General features: G+C 46.1%; 1 protein-coding gene across 3 annotated transcripts in view; it reads left to right on the forward strand.

Annotated features, from left to right (window-relative positions):
* Window positions 1-2,079: 2,079 nt before the first annotated feature.
* fuom (fucose mutarotase) overlaps window positions 2,080-20,758 on the forward strand; it is a 141,337-nt gene continuing 122,658 nt past the window's right edge. The window contains exons 1-4 of one of the 3 annotated variants that reach the window (XM_085970417.1): window positions 2,080-2,164; window positions 11,218-11,290; window positions 14,110-14,120; window positions 18,402-18,457. In XM_085970417.1, the coding sequence (XP_085826543.1) occupies window positions 2,080-2,164; window positions 11,218-11,290; window positions 14,110-14,120; window positions 18,402-18,457 (225 nt within the window). Of the gene's footprint in view, window positions 2,179-4,772; window positions 4,774-11,217; window positions 11,291-14,109; window positions 14,121-17,853; window positions 17,869-18,401; window positions 18,458-20,758 lie in introns of all 3 variants that reach the window. The other 2 variants (XM_085970418.1, XM_085970419.1) reach the window with 2 other exon arrangements.

Here is a 20,758-nt window from a genome sequence, read left to right on the forward strand (position 1 = left end):
ATGTCTTTTGGTTCAAGTGATCACTGCAACCTTGAATACTGAAAACTTTTTTAAACCTACTAAATGCAGGCATTTTATTTTCATTTAACATTTACAAAATTGGGTTTCTGTATTTTTAAGCAATTTCTCTGCAATACATTTACAATAACAACAACTTGCATTTATGTAGCGCCTTTAATAAAGAACGAAAGAAAGACTTGCGTTTCTATAGCGCTTTTCACGACCACCGGACGTCTCAAAGTGCTTCACAGCCAATGAAGTACTTTTGGAGTGTATTCACTGTTGTAATGTGGGAAACGCGGCAGCCAATTTGCACTCGGCAAGCTCCCACAAACAGCAATGTGATAATGACCAGATAATCTGTTTTTGTTATGTTGGTTGAGGGATAAATATTGGACAGGACACCAGGGAGAACTCCCCTGCTCTTCTTCGAAATAATGCCAAGGGATCTTTTACGTCCACCTGAGAGAGCAGACGGGGCCTCGGTTGAACGTCTCATCCGAATGTAGTAAAACGTTCCAAGGTGCACCACAGGAGTGTAATCAGGCAAAAGAATTGACATTGTGCCAAAGGAGATGTTAACAAAGGTGACCAAAAGCTTGGCCAAAGAGGTATGTTTCAAAGAGTGTCTTAAAGGACGAGAGGTGGAGAGGCGGAGAGGTTTAGGGAGGGAATTCCAGAGTTTAGGGCCTCGGCAGCTGAAGGCACGGCCGCCAATGGTGGAGCGAAGTAAAATCAGGGATGCGCAAGAGGCCAGAATCGGAGGAGGGCAGAGATCTCAGAGGGTTGTGGGGCTGGAGGAGGTTACAGAGATAGGGAGGGGCGAGGCCATGGAGGGATTTGAAAACAAGGATGAGAATTTTAAAATCGAGGAATTCGGAGACCAGGAGCCAATGAAGGTCAGTGAGGACAGGGGTGATGGGTCAACAGGATTGGTGCAAGTTAGGATACAGACAGCAGAGTTTTGATGAGACTTAATAGACCAGTTTTAGTAAATGGGTTATCCCTGCATCCCAGGGACATTCCTGATTCAGAAAAGGAACCAGCAGAAATTTAAGGAAGTCAAATGTAGATGGGAGCAGTGATCTCACCTTTGAGCTTACCCAAACCAAACATGGGGTAGAGGAGTCAGTGGGATGGAGGTCTGAGTGCTAATGAAAATTCATGGAAAACCTTAATTACAAAAATGCCCCCACCGCCAGACACAGAAAAGGGGAAAAAAGGAGTTTCTGTTTCAAAACTCAGAGGTTTTGGTTTGAAATAGCTCCCTCTGATCCAAATCAGGTTGGTGGCAACATTCGGTGAAGAAGGGAGTTGGACTGGAGAAAGATGGGGACGCAGTTTGGGTGAAAGAGAAAGACATGCATTTATACAGCGCCTTTCATGACCACCGGAGGTCACAAAGCGCTTTACAACGTGAAGTGCTTTTGAAGCGTAGTCACTGTTAAGAATTTAAGAATTAGGAGCAGGAGTCGGCCCCTTGAGCCTGCTCCGCCATTCAAGAAGATCATGGCTGATTGGAACATTTTACTCCACTTTCCGGCCCAATTCTCTGTTGTAATGTAGCAAACGCAGCAGCCAATTTGCGCACAACAAGATCCCACAAACAGCAGTGTGATAATGACCAGATAATCTGTTTGAGGGATAAATATTGGCCAGGACACCGGGGATAACTCCCCCGCTCTTCTTCAAAATATCGCCATGGGATCTTTTACGTCCACCTGAGAGAGCAGACGGGGGCCTCGGTTTAATGTCTCATCCGAAAGACGGCACCTCCGACAGTGCAGCACTCCCTCAGCACTGCACTGGGAGTGTCAATCTAGATTTTTGAGCTCAAGTCTCTGACTTAGGAGGCGAGAGTGCTACCCACTGGTAGGATTAAAGGACAAATAACGTATGTTTTCTCTATTCCTCTATAACACAGGATTCCACACAACAAATAACACAGGATTCCACACTGAAATGGGACAGACTCGTTTAACAGTTTGCAACCTTTGCGACAGCGCCGCCTTCCACACTGAGGCTGATCGCTGTGCTTCCCAACCTTGGGACTGCGCTGAAAATAATCACCGGAGAGAAATGGTGATATTGAAAGGGATCCCCAGTATCATCTCCCCCGACCTGCTTTATGCTCTGGCTAAAATGGGGCACGGAGATGAAATCGGTAAGAATAAACCAGTTCCTTTTTTTTCTTCACCCCCTTAAAGAGAGTCAGCCCGGATCAAAACATCTGCCCGGACCCGGACCTGGACCTGGACCCGGGCCAGGCTCAGAGTCTCTGCATTGAGAGTCTTTCTGCATTGCTGCAGCCCCCAGCCCGGCAGCTGTGGGTCAAGGTGAGCCCCCGCCCTCACTCTGCACCCACCGACTTCTGACTTGTTCCAGGAGGGTTTGTCACACTCACTGGTCTCTCCATTGGACCCTTGCCCCGAGGGCCGGAGAGACGCTGGAAAGCTGCCACCGCGAGCAGTCAGTGTTTAATCTCCACCTTTCACCCTCTAGCATTGAGTGTGAGACACATCCTAACCCACCGAGAGTCGCATCGCACGCTGATACTTCCGGGTTTTATATTTCTGCTTAATCCACTCTTCTTCCTCCTTTACCTTCTCCCCCCACCTCCTTCTCTCCTTATCCTCTTCCTTCTCCCCTTCCTCTCTTCCTTCTCCCCCCTCCCCACTTCATAGAGTCATAGATTTCCTCAAATCCCCTCTAAACCTCCTGCCCCATTACCTTGAAACTATGCCCCCTGGTTATTGATCCCTGTACTAAGGGGAAAAGTTCCTTTCTATCTACCCTATCTGTGCCCCTCATAATTTTATACACCTCAATCAGGTCCCCCCTCAGCCTTCTCTGCTCTAAGGAAAACAGCCCCAGCCTGTCCAGTCTCTCTTCATAGCTGAAACGCTCCAGCCCAGGTAACAGCACAGAAAGAGGCCCTTCGGCCCATCGTGTCTGCACCGGCCAGCAAGCCCTACCTATTCTAAAATGATAGCAAAATACTGCAGATGCTGGAATCCGAAATAACAACAGAAAACGCTGGAAAAACTCAGCAGGCCAGGGCAGCATCCGTGGAGAGAGAAACAGAGTCAACGTTTCAGGTCGATCCCATTTTTCAGCACTTGGTCCATAGCCTTGTATGCTATGGCGTTTCAAGTGCTCAGCTAAATGCTTCTTGAATGTTATGAGGGTTCCTGCCTCTACCACCCTTTCAGGCAGTGAGTTCCAGATTCCAACCACCCTCTGGGTGAAAAGGTTTTTCCTCAAATCCCCTCTAAACCTCCTGCCCCTTACCTTGAATCTATGCCCCCTTGTTATTGACCCCTCTACTAAGGGGAAAAGTTCCTTTCTATCTACCCTATCTATGCCCCTCATAATTTTGTACACCTCAATCAGGTTCCCCCTCAGCCTTCTCTGCTCGAAGGAAAACAACCCCAGCCTGTCCAGTCTCTCTTCATAGCTGAAACGCTCCAGCCCAGGTAACATCCTGGTGAATCTCCTCTGCACCCTCTCCAATGCAATCACATCCTTCCTATAGTGTGGTGACCAGAACTGCACACAGTATTCCAGCTGTGGCCTAACTTGCATTTTGTACAGCTCCATCATAACCTCCCTGCTCTTATATTCTATGCCTCGGCTAATAAAGGCAAGAATCCAATATGCCTTCTTAACTACCTTATCTACCTGTCCTGCTGCCTTCAGGGATCTATGTACATGCACACCAAGGTCCCTCTGATCCTCTGTCCTTCCTAGGGCCCTACCATTTATTGTGTATTCTCTTGCCTTGTTAGTCCTCCCAAAATGCATCACCTCACACTTTTCAGGGTTAAATTCCATTTGTCATTGTTCTGCGCATCTGACCAACCTGCCTATATCGTCCTGTAGCCTGAAGCTTCCCTCCTCGCTATTTACCACTCCACCAATTTTCGTGTCATCTGCGAACTTATGATCATACCTCCTACATTCATATCTAAATCATTAATGTACACTACAAACAGCAAGGGACCCAGCACCGATCCCTGCGGTACACCACTCGACACAGGCTTCCAGTCACAAAAACAACCTTCGACCATCACCCTCAGCCTTCTGCCACTAAGCCAATTTTGGATCCAATGTGCCAAATTGCCCTGGATCCCATGGGCTCTTACCTTCTTGACCAGTCTCCCATGTGGGACTTTGTCAAAAGTCTTACTGAAATCCATGTAGACTACATCAACTGCACTACCCTCCTCCACACACCTAGTCACCCCCTCTCAAAATTCAATCAAATTGGTTAGACATGGGGGGAGAAATTCGGTGGGCTGTGCCTAAAGAGGGCACTCAGTGGCTTTAGTGCCACTGGCCACGCCTCCCGCGATATTTAGCTGGGGCGCTAATGGCGACATTAGCCTGTTGCGCTGCGCCGCCACCGATGACGTCATCGGTGTGCGCAGCGCCCCACTACCGCCCCGATCGCGATATTTGGCAGCGACCGCCTCTGTAGCGCCGCTCGCTAATCGCGCCCGGTTCATGGGGCCTACCTGTGGCGGCAGTGGCGCAAATTAAGGTGGAGGTGCGGGGCGGCCGTTTTTTTCGGTGGCTGCCTGCCAGCACCTCCGTCCCCGGTCTCCTGTTCTCCCCCCGCAGCATTGCCGGCTGTTTTCCGAGAGCCCGGCACTTCTCCTCGGTGCTGGGCTCTTTTGCCGGCACTCGTGATCACTCATTGCGCTGGTGCAGTCCCCTCCCCCTTAAGAATGGGAGGAAGGCCTGCAGTCCTGCAGCGCGCCGTGCCGCAGCGTGTGGCGCTGTGGCACGTTGCACTGCGATATTCAGTTTCAGCGCCCTAAGAGGGACGCGGAGCGCCTCGAGCCTCGCCCCGTGTCCCTCTTGGGGCGCTCAAGCTGAATTTCCGGCGATCGCTGCTGCTCCGATCGCAGCGCAAAATCTGGCGCCCAGGCGAGCTTGGCGCCCCGTTTGTGGCTCCACCCAATTTCTCCCCCATGATCTCCCCCTGACAAAGCCATGCTGACTATCCTTGATTAATCCTTGCTTCTCCAAGTGGAGACTAATTCTGTCCCTCAGAATTTTTTCCAATAATTTCCCTACCACTGATGTTAGGCTCACTGGCCTGTAATTCCCTGGTTTATCGCTACTACCCTTCTTGAATAATGGTACTACGTTGGCTGTCCTCCAGTCCTCTGGCACATCCCCTGTGGCCAGAGAGGTTCTGAAAATTTGTGTCAGAGCCCCTGCAATCTCCTCCCTTGCCTCACACAGCAGCCTGGGATACATCTCATCTGGGCCTGGGGATTTATCCACGTTTAAGCCTGCTAAAACTGCTGGTACCCCCTCCCTCTCAATGCTAATTTGTTCAAGTATATCACAATCCCCCTGCCTGATTTCTATGCCTACATCGTCCTTTTCCATAGTGAACACAGATGCAAAATATTCTTTTAAAACCTCACCTACATCTTCCGGCTCTACACACAGATTGCCACTTTGGTCCCTAATGGGCCCTACTCTTTCCCTGGTTATCCTCTTGCCCTTAATATACTTATAAAGCACCTTGGGGTTATCCTTTATTTTGCCCGCCAGTGTTTTTTCATGCCCCCTCTTTGCTCTCCTAATTTCTTTTTAAATACCCCCCTGCACTTTCTTTACTCCTCTAGGGCTTCCACTGTTTTTAGTCCTTTGTATCTGCCAAAAGCCTCCCTTTTTTTCCCTAATCCATTCTTGTATATCCCTTGACATCCAGGGTTCCCTGGACTTGTTGGTCCCACCCTTGACCTTTACAGGAACATGTTGGCGTTGTACTCTCTCTATTTCCTTTCTGAATGACTCCCACTGCTCTGCTGTGGATTTTCCTAAAAGTAGCTGACCCCAGTCCACTTTGGCCAGATCGTGCCTTATCATAATAAAATCGGCCTTCCCCCAATTTAGAAACCTTTATTTCTGGTCCATCTTTGTCCTTTTCCATGACTACCTTAAATCTCACCGAATTATGGTCACTGTCACCAAAATGCTCTCCTACTGACACTTCTACCACTTGCCCGGCTACATTCCCTAGAATTAGGTCAAGTACCACCCCCTCTCTTGTAGGACTTTCTACATGCTGGCTCAAAAAGCTCTCCTGGATGCACTTTAAGAATTCCGCACCCTCTAAGCCTTTCACACTCTGACTATCCCAGTTAATATTGGGGAAGTTGAAATCCCCTATTATTACCCTATTATTTCTACACTTCTCTGAGATTTGCCTACATATCTGTTCCTCTATCTCCCCCTGACTGTTTGGGGGCCTATAATACACTCCCAGCAAAGTGCTTGCCCCCTTTTTGTTTTTAAGTTCTACCCATATGGCCTCATTAGAGGAACCTGCTAAGATATCATCCCTCCTTACTGTAGTAATTGACTCCTTGATTAATATCGCGACACCCCCTCCTCTTTTATACTCCCCTCTGTCTCGCCTGAAGATTCTATACCCCAGAATATTGAGCTGCCAGTCCTGCCCCTCCCTCAACCATGCCTCTGTGATAGCAACAATATCATATTCCCATGTGTTCATCAACACCTTCAATTCATCTGCCTTACTCGTAAGACTCCTTTCATTAAAATAAATGCCATCCAGCCTTGCCATACTCTCTTGTGCCGTTACATATTTGCTCTGCCTTCTAGACTGACTTGTTTTTTCCTCTATATTTGGCTGTGCATCATCCCCTACTATAGCTCCACTCCATATCCCATCCCCCTACCAAGTTAGTTTGACCCCCCCACAACAGCACTAGCAAACCTCCCCCCAGGGATGTTGGTCCCGTTCCAGTTCAGGTGCAACCCGTCCGACTTGTACAGGTCCCACCTTTCCCAGAAACAGACCCAGTGATCCAGGAAACTAAAGCCCTCCCTCCTGCACCAACTCTTTAGCCACGCATTCATCTGCTCTATCCTCCTATTCCTATACTCACTAGCACGTGGCACCGGGACTAATCCAGAGATTACAACCTTTGAGGTCCTGCTTTTCAATCTGCTACCTAGCTCCCTAAATTCTTGTTGCAGGACCTCATCCCCCTTTCTACCTATGTCGTTGGTACCAATGTGAACTACGACCTCTGACTGTTCGCCCTCCCCCTTCAGAATGCCCTGCAGCCGTTCAGTGACATCCTTGACCCTGGCACTAGGGAGGCAACTTACCATCCTGGAGTCACGTCTGCGGCCGCAGAAACGCCTCTCTGCACCCCTCACTATTGAGTCTCCTATCACTATTGCCCTTCCACTCTTACTCCTCCCCCCTTGTGCAGCTGAGCCACCCACAGTGCCGTGAACTTGGCTCTGGCTTCACTCCCCAGAGGAACCATCACTTTCACCGTTTTCCAACACAGAAAAATGGTTGTTGAGTGAGATGCACTCTGGGGCTTTCCTGACTACCTGCCTGCCTCCCTTCTTCTGACTGGCCCTCCACCTTCTCTCCTTACCTTCCTCCTTCTCTCCTTCCCCCTCTACCTTCTCCTTCCTCTCTTCCTTTTCTCCTTCCCCTCCACCTTCTCTCCTTCCTTCTTCTCTCCTTCACCCTCTTCTCTCCTTCCCCTCTTCCTTCTCACTTCCTTCCTCTCCACCTTCTCTCCTTCCCTTCCTCCTTTTCTTTGCCCTCTTCTCTCCTTCCCCTCCTCCTTCTCTCCTTCACCCTCTTCTTTCCTTCACCCTCTTCTCTCCTTCCCCTCTTGCTTCTCCCCTCCACCTTCTCCTCTCCTTCCCCTCTTCCTTCTCCCCTCTACCGTCTCTCCTTCCCCTCCACCTTCTCTCCTTCCCCTCCTTCCCTCCTTCACCCTCTTCTCTCCTTCCTCTCTTCCTTCTCGCCTCCTTCCCCCTCTTCCTTCTCCTCTCCTACCCCCTCTACCTTCTCTCCTTCCTCTCTTCCTTCTCTCCTTCCCCTCTTCCTTCTCCTCTCCTTCCCCTCTTCCTTCTCCTCCCCCCCCCCACATTCTCCTCCCCTTCCCCACACCTCATTTCTTTCTTTTACATAGTTCCTTGGTATTTACAGCACAGAAACAGGCCACTCGGCCCAACAGATCCATACAATCTGATTTTTGCTTCACATGAGCCTCCTCCTCCTACCCTTTCCTTTCCTTTCCCTCCCCTCCTCCTTTCCTCCCCCGCCCCCTCCGCCCCTCCACCTACCCACTCTGGTGTTTCAGGTTGTCACAGACCATGACATATTACAGAACTACTGCAATTATGTAGAAAACCAAACAATAAATCACCTACATTTTTTTAGCGGAAAGTTGGCACTTAAAATTACACTTCCAGAAATTAATTTACAACTCTGTATTTTATGTTGCGTTGAAACCTGCAGATATGATTCCGAGGTCACGATGAAAATGACTGTGGGTGGAACTAATATAATGAAGTGCAAGGAGAGGTTTAATTATTTTGATGGATTTTCTGCAGCTCTGTTAGAATTGATGTTTATTAAGGCCCAACCTAAAGTATTGTGTTTGCATAGGGTGTGAATCAGGCATCAGGCATGGAGATAAGGAGATAATAAACAAGACCAGCTTTAAACCACATTCAAATTCTCACTACCACAGTCCAAAGTTACAAACTACTAAATAATATATTTTTAAAATCATAAATTCTAAACAAGGAAACCGTTTAACTGCTTTAGCATTGTCACATAGATTCACATCTTGTTTAACCCCCTTCTTGGTCCTTGACACTTACTCCCATCCCATCCCCAACCCCCAAAAAAGACAAGAACCATTTGACTGAGATGGGTTTACTGTAGGGCGCTTCCCCTAACGCATTCCAAACCTCATCCATCGCACAACTTAATCCACTGCGAAAGGGTCAGAAAAGGCAGGTGTCCGAACCCAGTTGTCTCACACACGGGTGGAAGGTAACTTACCTGATCCAGTGCACTATGTGCCATCATGCCTTTAGAGGGCAAATCAATCAGATTGGAAGACTTTGCAGGTATAAGCATGATGGGCGTGTAAACCAATCCTCAATCCATCACCACAAGGACTGCAGCGGTTTAAGAAGAAGGCCCAACACCTTCTCTGGGCAAATATGGATGGACCATAGAAACATAGGAGCAGGAGTAGGCCATTCAGCCCTTCGAGCCTGCTCCACCGTTCAATATGATAATGGCTGATCCGCCATCTCAGTACCATATTCCCGCTCTCTCCCCATACTCCTTGATGCCTTTTGTGTCTAGAAATCTATCTATCTCCTCCTTAAATATATTCAGTGACTTGGCCTCCACAGCCTTCTGTGGTAGAGAATTCCACAGGTTCACCACCCTCTGAGTGAAGAAATTTCTCCTCATCTCAGTCCTAAATGTCCTACCCCGTATCCTGAGACTGTGACCCCTCGTTCTAGAGCCCCCAGCCAGGGGAAACATCCTCTCCGCATCCAGTCTGTCTAGCCCTGTCAGAATTTTATACGTTTCAATGAGATCCTCTCTCATTCTTCTAAACTCTAGTGAATACAGTCCTAGTCGACCCAATCTCTCTTCATACGACAGTCCTGCCATCCCAGGAATCAGTCTGGTGAACCTTCGCTGCACTCCCTCTATGGCAAGTATATCCTTTTTTAGGTAAGGAGACCAAAACTGCACACAATACTCCAGGTGTGGTCTCACCAAGGCCCTGTACAACTGTAGTAAGACATCCTTGCTCCTGTACTCAAATCCTCTTGCAATGAAGGCCAACATACCATTTGTCTTCCTAGCTGCTTGCTGCAGCTGCATGTTTGCTTTCAGTGACTGGTGTACAAGGGCACCCAGGTCCCGTTGTACATCAGCATTTCCCAATCTATCACCATTTAAATAAATGCACCGTTGCCGGCATCGCACACATCTCGAGTTACAAATACAAAATACAGGTGACGATTCTGCTTGCTCGGTCTGTTAAAGTTGATTACATCGTCCTGTCTAAAAATGCAAATGTGGAAACTCTTTAAATGATTTGGATGAATGTTTGTGCTGATTAAAGTGAAGGCTATTGAGTGGAAAATAAGAAAGACTTACATTTATATAGCACCTTGCACGACCGCCCCAAAGTGCCTTACAGCCAATGAAGTGTAGTCGCTGTTGTAATGTAGGAAACGCAGCAGCCAATTTGCGCACAGCAAGCTCCCACAAACAGCAATGTGATAATGACCAGATAATCCTTTTTTTAAGTGATGTTGATTGAGGGATAAATGTTGGCCAGGAACCTTGCTCTTCTTCAAGTGCCATGGAATCTTTTACACCCGAAAGAGCAGACAGGGTTTAACACCTCATCCAAAAGACAGCACCTCCGACAGTGCAGTGCTCCCTCAGTACTGCACTGGAGTGTCAGCCTAGATTTTTATGTTCAAGTTTCTGGAGTGGGACTATGAACCCACAACCTTCTAACTCAGAGGTGAGAGTGCTGCCCACTGAGCCACAGCAGACAGTTTAAAATCAGATGGGTTTTTGCTCTTGTTTGCTATCCAGTGACTCCTGTTGGAATGTGCACGTCTGCGAACGTTGGTTAAAGTCAGGACTGAGCTTGACGGTAAGATTCTCCAAGGTCAAATAGCCAACTGAGCCTCACTATCACAGGAAGAAGAGTGGCCACTTGGACAAGGCACTGGCAGGCTGCTGGTAGGCAAGGTACCGGGCAAGGGACCATACCAGAGCATGAGTTGGAACCTTCAGTAGAGGAGGGGAGAAAACTGGGGTTAGGGTGAGGGAAGGGAATGTATCAGTAATTGCATTGCTCAGGTACAGTGTACATGGTAGACATGGACAAATGTGCTCAGAATTAATGTTACATCCATTTATAGACCTCAGCTGTCAAAAAGTCTTTCCAGTAAAGCATCCAAGCACTTATGTTGTGTGACTTTAGCTTTACCCATTGACATCTTCAAGAGATATTAACATAATTTTAATGCCAAATACGCAAGCCGAAGAGTGCATTTGCAAGCGAGACTGAATTTTAAACCATGTCAGTTACAATTCTGTAAAAGCACTTGTATCTGCGAATGTTTTGAAGTTACTCTCCCTAGAAAAATCCATTTGACCTTGCATTTCTTAAACAAACAGTATTTTAATTTTGGCAACCCTCTATTGTGGCACATGAAACTGTTGAATCATCAGCTAAATTTTCAGCATTGTGGTTTCCTGACTCTGTTCTTTCCCAGCACTGTTTCTACACTGGGCTTTATACGAAGCACGTTACCCGGGGGAGGCCCCTTATTCATCTCCAATGTTTTATCTTTCAGTGCTTGCCGATGCCAACTTTCCAACTTCCTCAGTGTGTCGCTTTGGCCCGACTGAAATAAGAGCTGATGGTGAGCATTGCTTTCAGTACGGGTTTCACTGCTCCATTAATTACCACTGAAACTCTTCACATCGTAATAAACAGCAACACCTGTGGCTTCCCCCGGTATGTGGGTTCTCGAGTGTCGCCAGGTATCATAGTTTTGGTTAATGCAACATGATGGCTCCACCTGGGAAGTCAATCACTAAGGGTGTTGTTGGACCTCTCCACCAGCCCTTGCGTTGAACTCTTTCTCCTGATAGTTTGCAGTTCACTCTGGTGCCCATTCCGCTGCACTCTTAGTCTTCTTCAACACACTACCAGGTACCAGGCTTTGTTGATCTCGTTTTCAGCCTCAGTAACTTCCCATCCTCTTTAATCTGTGGAATTCTCTGCCTCAGAGAGCTGTGGAGGCTGGGTCATTAAATGCATTTAAGGTGGAGATAGACAGATTTTTGCAAGATAAGGGAGTGAAGGGTTATGGGGAGCGGGCAGGGAAGTGGCTTTGAGCCCAAGATCAGCCATGATCTTATTGAATGGCGGTGCAGGCTCGAGGGGCCAAGTGGCCTATTCCTGCTCCTATTTCTTATGTTCTTAACACCCCTTCCACCCACGCCCCTCCGCTCAGGTTATTAGAATAAAAGATTGATTTTGGTGATATTGATCTCTGTCCTCACTCAGCCTCACCTTGCAAATACACTCCACCACCCGTACACATGCCCATGTCCATATCCACCCCTATTAATCTTACCGAGTCGTGATCGATACAAGAAAAGAAAAAAAAAAGAAATACAGCCTTTCACAACCTCAGGACGTCCCAAAGCACTTTACAGCCAATGAAGTACTTTTGAAGTGTAGTCACTGTTGTAATGTAGGAAATGCAGCAGTCAATTGCGCACAGCAAGCTCCCACAAACAGCAATGTGATAATGACCAGATAATCTGTTTTTATTATGTTGATTGAGAGATAAATATTGACCAGGACACCAGGGATAACTCCCCTGCTCTTCTTCAAGATAGTGCCGTGGGATCTTTTGCGTTCACTTGAGAGAGCAGATATCTCATCCAAAAGACAGCACCTCTGACAGTGCAGCACTCCCTGCCTAGGCTTTTGTGCTCAAGTCTCTGGAGCGGACCTGAACCCACAACCTTCATGACTTGGAGGCGAGAGTGCTACCCACTGAGCCACGGCGGACCATCTCTGATCACCACCTCAACTCTGTCACCATAAACATGGCACCGCCCACCTCTAACCTCACTATCCTCACCCTCTGCATGGTCCTTTCTTTTAGCTTCATTTGCAGCATGTGATTCGGTGGGCTACAGACAAATATGCCATTCTGTGAAATGTAAAAAGTCTTTTATTAGTTGAATGCACCACCCATTGTGTTACTGAGCCATGCTCGATCCCAGAGTTCACTGATCTCAGCTGAGGTGCTAATCTTGGTCTCAAGCATCCCTAGTTTAAGGAGGAGAAAAATCACCTCGGGTTCATACGTAAAGAATGGCGACGAGTGAGGTACTGAAGTGTTGCTGGAACCTGTTGAAGCAAGAGAGCTCTTTCAGGAGAAAAGGAGGGAATATTGAGGATTTTTTTTTTTTTAAGTAATTGTAGTCCAACCATAACAATTCTCAGGAGATTTCTGTGCTATGGCTGTGGTGGGAGAAGTGCTGGGAACATTACACTGCTCTTTGGGCATTGTTTGTGTATTCGCAGTCCCTGACTGTCACACTTTACACCGGCAAATATGAAAATAATGTGAATAATATGAAATTATATTTGAAAATAATGCAATACACATGTGAACTATCTCTTAGCATCTGCGATCATGTACAGCACTCAAGAAAGCTCTTCACTGCCCAAATCAACAGTGTTCATGGAATACTTTTATTAGGCAGTTGAATCTCTTGATTCAATGACTTACAAGAAAGAGCAATTGTAACAATTGCCATTGATAACTACCCGTAAAGCCGCATCATAGGTACAACATGCCTTTGATTTTGGTATAAGTTTCCTGTAAGGAACCCTATCAAATGCTTTATGAAATTCTTGATATATAACATTCATCGCCTTACCCTTAACCTCTAACTCTATTAAACATTCAACATATTCCAATACATTTGATAGGTAGGCTCCACCTCTATTTCATCAGTTGACTTTGGCTGGCTGGGGTGGGGTTTGCTTTTACCAGTTCATTTTTAATTGCTTTGTTTATAATAGAGAAGCTTTAGATATATTTGAGCCCTCAGGTAGCATCCTTGCATGCAATGAACTGTGAAGAAATTTTACCAGTCTGCACCTGTACCTATCATCATTTCTTTCAGTGCTTTCTAAAGTATGAAGGGAGGTGAGGACAATGAATTCGCAATGGCGGTAATACCCTCATTCCAACAAAGACACCTTTAAGTATAGGTGGCATTTTCTCTCATAACACATGGGTTGAGATTTTCGAAAGTGTGTCTCTTTTAGGGCCATACATTCAAAGGTCCAGAAAGGTCGCCGGTGTATGGTACTGACGGTGGAAGCGACACCATCTTCTGAAAGTTTGAGTAGTGTGTCAGCGCACGAGCCATCTGTATTGAAATTACTGGGGCTTCGCTAAGAATCGTTTCATTTGTCAAAAATATAATAATTTTACATACGTATAAGGTTTGGATGCAATTGGCAGAGTTCCTCCTGTACTGTCCCCAACAATCCACCAATGTGACATCACCATTTCCCACACCAGCTACCCTTATGGCCTCTTATCATTGGAGATGCCCAATCAGTTTTGAAATGTTGTGCTATGTACCTATGTACAGTAAAATCTCACTGGATTAAGAATGCTGAAACCCATTCCCTTAGGATTCTTAAGAGGCATCAGAGGTGCTGTGTTTATTTGAATGAATATTTATGCTGTGATCAGCCACCAGATGGTGTCCTTCCACAGGGGAGGATGGGTTTGTCATGATGCCTTGATTCAGCCGGATCTAGGTTTGGGGGATCCAGGATGAATTGCATTCCCTTCTTGTTGCACCTGAAACAGTTTGCCTTGTGCATGTCTGCGACACTGTCCGTGACCAGGATGGCACGCTGGTTATAAAAGTCAGCGTGCATGTGGAGATTATCACAGTGATGCGTTGACACCATAACTTAAAAAGGACTATCTGTGATATTAGTTTATGAATGGGTTAAAACGTTTGTTAAAATAGCGGACAGAGGAAGAGGTGCCCCGTGAATTGCGAATCGCCACAAGTTGCTGACCGCTTTGCGCCGCTCCGCCATTAGCTTCGCGAAAATGGCATCTCGCGCTTAACCACCCCGTGATTTTCATGAAGTTGCTGCATTTGCACATTAAACGCACCACAGAAAGTTAAGTCTAGTAATTAACAGCGTAAGTACCCTTTTAATGGCATGATAATTGTTAATAACTGCCAATCAACCTCTCTGGCCCAGAAAATTACCAATTATAAGTAAAGTTTCATCCCTTCAGGTTGGGAATTGTTTTAGGAGATCTTAAAAATGTTAAATTTTTAATTTTTAAATTATTTTACTTTACCTTTCTGTCTCTTTCTCTCTCTTCCTAATCCAATCCCTCTCTTTATTTCTCTTTCTGTACCTGGTTTGACATTGAATTCACCCCCCTTTCAATTCACCCTCCTTCTCAGTCCTTCTTCTGTTTGGCCCGTAATTTGCGGTCAGTGGCGAAGCAAAGGCGTTTGTCGCTGGCCCCGAAGTAAGCTTCCCCATAAAGATCTCGCGATCTCTGCGGCGAGAAGTTCGGCTTTTCTGACGTTCAGTGGAGATCAGTGTAAGTTAATGGGGAATCCCTAACGCAAGCTGTCTAAGCAGCCAATCACAATGCAGAATTATCACAGACCGGGAACCAGGAAGTGGGTAAGCTCCTATTATTCTAACTTTAAAAGAATATTGCAGAGAGCAAAACAAAGATTGGGGCTCACACATGGGGAAATAAAGATGAACAAACTTTAAAAAAAACATATGTTTTTATAGTTTCTTAAAAATTGTAATTTTTATTAAAATGGATAAATTTGACACTCCACAAAATTTAAATTAGTTTTTCTGGGCCATAACCTTTGTTTAGCAGTCAATACGCTGTTAAAACCCCAGTTACACCTCATCCAAAAAGGGTCTAGCTTTTAATGGGGTATTTAACCGTGATATTACTGCGGAAAAGCCCAAGTTTTCTTCAGTCCACTGATTACACTGATTGCTGGCTATGGGGGAGGCGGGGGAGCACAGCGCAGCACAGCCAGTGTCGGAGCAGTGAATGACTGTCCGCAACTTCAGGATTTCCGCGTTACGATCCGCACGCGCTAAATCCTGACGTTGCGGTCAGTTTCAGCGAGGTAATAACAGCGGACGCTGTTCGTTCGCTGTTATTACCCACCGCAAATTCCGGGCCATTATTTCCCAATCCTTAAATCTCATTGGTTAAGGAGATACTCTGTTTGTCCTGTTGTTCACCAAGGTCCCAGCTGCCCTGTTGCCCTCTCTGTGGCGTTATCAGCACGCACTTTCAGCGACTTTGTGGGCAAAAAATGTTAAAACCTAAAGATGCACGAACAAGTCTAACTAACAGGGCACGCCGTGAAATGCCCCACTCCAGCAAAATCTGGCCCAATTTCTTCTCTGAAGGGATGTGCCTAGCCTCGGTGGCTGTTCCGCCCCCTGATGGTACATTATATTTGAAGCAGAGGAGTTTACATGGTTAAGGAGATAAAGCAGGGTGCTAGGATTAGGAATAAAAACAGAAAATGCTGGAAACACTCAGCAGGTTAGGCAGCATCTGTGGAGAGAGAGAAACAGAGTTAACATTTCAGGTCGATGACCCTTCGTCAGAACTGGAAAAAGTTAGAGGTGTAACAGATTTTAAGCAGGTGCAGGGGCAGGGAAAGGGGGGAGGGGAGGAAAGAACAAAAGGGAAGGTATGTGATAGGGTGGAAGGCAGGAGAGATTAAAGGACAAAAGGGATGATGGTGCGAGGCCAAAGGAGATGGTAATGGGACAAGTAAAGAAAGAAAAGATGAGTCTAGAAGAGGTGTAAATGGGAATGGCAGAATCATCAACAGCTGAAAAAATAGGGGCAGAGGTTATGGTCTGGAATTGTTGAACTGGACATTGAGTCCAGAAGGCAGTAAAGTGCCTAATCGAAAGATGAGGTGCTGTTCCTCGAGCTTAGAGAAGTTACGCTGAACCTTTATAAAGTGCTGGTTAGGTCACAACTGGAGTATTGCGTCCAGTTCTGGTCACCACACTTTAGGAAGGATGTGAAGGTCCTTGAGAGGGTGCAGAGGAGATTTACCAGAATGGTTCCGGGGATGGGAGGGATCTTAGCTACAAGGACAGTTTGGAGAAGCTGGAGTTGTTTTCATTCGAGCAAAGGAGATTGAGGGGTGATTTGACAGAGGTGTACAAGATTATGACGGGTTTGGATGGGCTCCAAACCACGCCAAGTTAGCGAGGTGGACCGTCGGGCTGAAGGGCTTGGAGGGTTCCAGATGTCCGTTGTTCAGGTGAGTGATGGGTGCATGAGTGCAGAGGTAAGTGTGTTTAGTGTGTGTAAAGTGTTTAAAGAAGTTTTACTTACCTTTTCTTACCTTTACAGCCTTCCTTCCTTCAGGTCTCGGGAGTCCCTCATCTCACCGGCACAGAAAGCAGAATGGCCGCGAGCTGTCAAAAGTTGCAGCATTCAGCTTTCTGTTCTGGAGAGATCTCTAAATCAGCCTGAGAGGAAGGAATTAACTTGGAGTACAGATTGTCAGTGTTTGACAGCTTCAAAGAGCTGTCAAACGCTGATATTTCATCTGTCAAAAGCTCTTGACAGATGAAATGTCAATCTGTGATGTCACCTGTTGCCAGGTGGCCCTTAATTGGCCTGCTGAGCCCGCTGGGCGGGTTCAACACGGTCAATCAAGTCAAAATTGCGTGGGTTGGCCACAACTCGATAGAGGCGGGACTACAACCCCGAAAGTTGTAGCCCCGCCTCCTACACGCTTCCAGTATTAAAATCCAGCCCAATGACTCCATGACTTACGTTGAGCTTTGTTGGTTTTGAATTACTTTAGCACAGTGCTGATGCAGCAATGATGGGCCGAATGGCAGCCCCCTCGGCTATAAACGGTATGGATTTGTGCTCACAATTCCTCGCACATTGTGTCCTATGAGAACAACAGTGATTGGTTGTAAAGTGCTTTGGGATGGCCTGAGGCCATGAAACGCCCTATATGAATTGCAAGTTCTTCTTTCTTTCTAACATGAATTGTGGGCACAAACCTTCTTTGTAAGAAAAGCCAGTCATCCAATGGGGTCATTCTTTCCAATTACACATGCAATTTACACTGTCAAAAGTAGTCAATTTCTATAATTGCCTGAGGAAGCTGAATAACTACAGGTGAAACCTCTGAGAAGTTATGATTCTCCGATGTCCAGCTTTACTCCAGGATATTAAACGAACATTGCAATCTATGTGTTCAACACTGACCAGTTGTATTGTCCAGATGACATTTCCTTGGTCCCAGGAGCAGAGAGTATGCCCAGTATTATAAGGGTAAATTCACCAATCCCATGTTCCCAAAAGGATTGGCGCAGCTAAAAGAATTGGGGCTACAGAGTTGTAACAGCCGAATCTCTACTCTATTATGCCATTACTTACGCTACATTTTAATTTCCCTGGACTTGTGCAGTTATTCCTCTCTGAAAACAGATAGAAGGTAATTATCACAACCTCGTCCCAATTAAAATCTATGGCGATCGCAGATTTGCTGCAATTAAATCATTCTTTGCACCGCTGCCTGCAAACTCTCCCTGTCTGTACACCAAAATATTGTGTAGGGATTCCCTACCATCCTAATTGCCATTATTCATTCCCCTATGGCGATGGCTTGCTATTCCATTGCACCAATGGCTTGGACCTCACAACCTTCTCACTGAGCGATGAGAGCACTACAAACTGAGGCAAAATGACACCCGGGGAACTATTCAGAGCCCCCAGGACTGCTCATGTAAAAATTTGACTGTGCGCTGATATGCCTAGTTTCAGTGGAGGAGTGTTGTTACTTTTCAAATTTGTAAACGAGATTTTTTTGTAACTAGTAATTAATTGATGGTATTATTTCTTATCCTCCATAAAGGTCTCGGAATTAGAGTTGCTGGAAGCCATTCTAAAGCTCTTTCCATTGGACACATACGTCAACTACCCAGTAAGTTTCACTGTTAAGCGCAAAAAGGGTCTTTGATTATCACAAATTTCCTATTTGTACTTGACTAGTGTGTAGATAATATATCTCTGCTCTATTTGCAATAAGTATTAAAGGCAACAAAAGCCAGTACCAGGCTGAAAGTTACTGTGTACTCTTTTGGCATCGACTTTTCCCAAGTCATGCACCTCCCAAGATGCCAATTTCTGGGATAGCCAATGGAATTATACGCTGTTCGTTCTTCTTTCTATAATAGATGGGGCAACAGATGCAATAACTGTCTGTGGACCAGCAAGTTGAAGATAAAGGTTACTGAAATAAAAACAGAAAATGCTGGAGACACTCAGCAGGGCAGGCAGCATCTGACAAAAGGTCATCGACCTGAAACGTTAACTCTGTTTCTCTCTTCACAGATGCTGCCTGACCTGCTGAGTGTCTCCAGCATTTTCTGTTTTTATTTCAGATTTCCAGCATCTGCAGTATTTTCTTTTTGTATAAAGGCTACTGAGTTGGATAAGGAGGGTATGGAAACTCACAGATGAATGTGAGGGAATTAATCAGGACAAGTGGTTAGTATTGGAGAGAATAGGGGAGTCATCAAGGCCAGCGAAGTGTGCAGGCTTGTATTGGGCTAGGAGGGTCAGGTCAGGTTAGGGATCAATGTAGCCAGGTACAGGGTCACCAAGTTAAAGAAGGAAGTGTTGAGAGAAACAAAAAGGGATATTGGATCTGTTGAGGTAGGAAACAAACAACAGAAGTAGAAGTTACACAGCAAGTTACATTAATGAACGGGCACCTGGTTGAGGTTCTCAGTGCAGAAGGTCAGGCCACATAAAGTTGGTCAAAAAGACAGAGAAGATAACTGGGACAAAGACATAGATTGGAAGGCAGAGGAATATTTTAATCAGAGGGATTTCATTCCGCAGAAAAGTGGATGAAAGGGTTTGGGGATCTCATTGAAACATATAAGATTCTGAAGGGGCTTGACTGGGTAGATGCAGAGAGGATGTTTCCCCTCATGGGTGAATCTAGAACTAGGGGGCATAATTTCAGAATAAGGGGGCACCCATTTAAAACGGAAATGAGGAGGAATTTCTTCTCTCAGAGGGTCGTGAATCTTTGGAATTCTCTTCCCCGGAGAGCTGTGGAGGCTGGGTCAGTGAATATATTTAAGGTGGAGATAGACAGATTTTTGAATGGTAAGGGTTTTTTTTTTTTTGGTTATGGGGAGCGGGCAGGGAAGTGGAGTTGAGGCCAAGATCAGATCAGCCATGATCTTATTGAATGGCAGAGCAGGCTCGAGGGGCCAAATGATCTCCTCCTGCTCCTACGTCTTATGTTCTTATGTTAAGGGGGGAATTGGGTGGGGCATGGCTTAAACACACTAGCATTTCACCTCTAGGATCTAGGATCAAATCCAGCATAGACCGATTAGGATGGAAGTCTCCTTTGACTGCTGGTCGTAAGGGTTCTGTGTGAAATGAGTTTGGCTAGTGTAACTTCAGTCCCTGTGGGCATGGACCTACAGCACAAAACTGACCCAATCCTGCATCAGTTGGCCACCTCACAGAGGCCGCAGCATGGCTACTGTGAGAAGTGGTGAGGCTGAGGCACGTTGTTGGGACAGAGTAGAGGTAGCTTTACTCTGCCTCTAGCTGCGCTGTATCTGACCTGGAATTGCTTAGTGCTGACCCTGGGTGCCTGAAATGGGAAGAGTTCCACTTCCCAACACTAATATCCCTCACCTAGATGAGCGCAAAAAAAGCCCAATGGATAGCCACCAATATCACACAGGTAGTGTCCAAGCATTTTGTTTTCGTGGACTGATTTGGTGCTTATCATGGAGTCTTGGGGGCACTTATAAAATTTCAATCAAGGTTCCCATTAATGGTTTCCATTATATCTCAAATTCCTGATTCTAACAGATCTTGGCGTTTGATTTAGGACTTATCCACTAGTAAAGCATCAGTGATAAGAATGGACTATTTAACTCTTTGTGATCCATGCAATTCAAACAAGACAAAGCAGCAAATAAGAAATATAAGGACAAATAGGACTAAGTTGTCTGGGCCTCATGGGTAGGGTTGCGCAGAGCCACATCTGGCCCATGGGCCGCAGTTTGCAGTAAATTATAACAAAATGATGGGGTATCAACACCAAAAAAAAGGGGCAACTAGTGTAGAGGACATAAATGATGCATAAAGTCAGGCGGTACATCCATTGTGATTCACGTTTTTGTTCTAGATTCATAGAGAGAGCACAAATTCATAGCGAGTGGACATAGGTTGAGAACTAGAACTGCTG

The sequence above is a fragment of the Somniosus microcephalus genome, chromosome 29 (assembly GCF_052327205.1).
Source record: "Somniosus microcephalus isolate GS21.2 chromosome 29, FLI_Smic_1.0, whole genome shotgun sequence".
NCBI classification, from domain to species: Eukaryota; Metazoa; Chordata; class Chondrichthyes; order Squaliformes; family Somniosidae; genus Somniosus; species Somniosus microcephalus.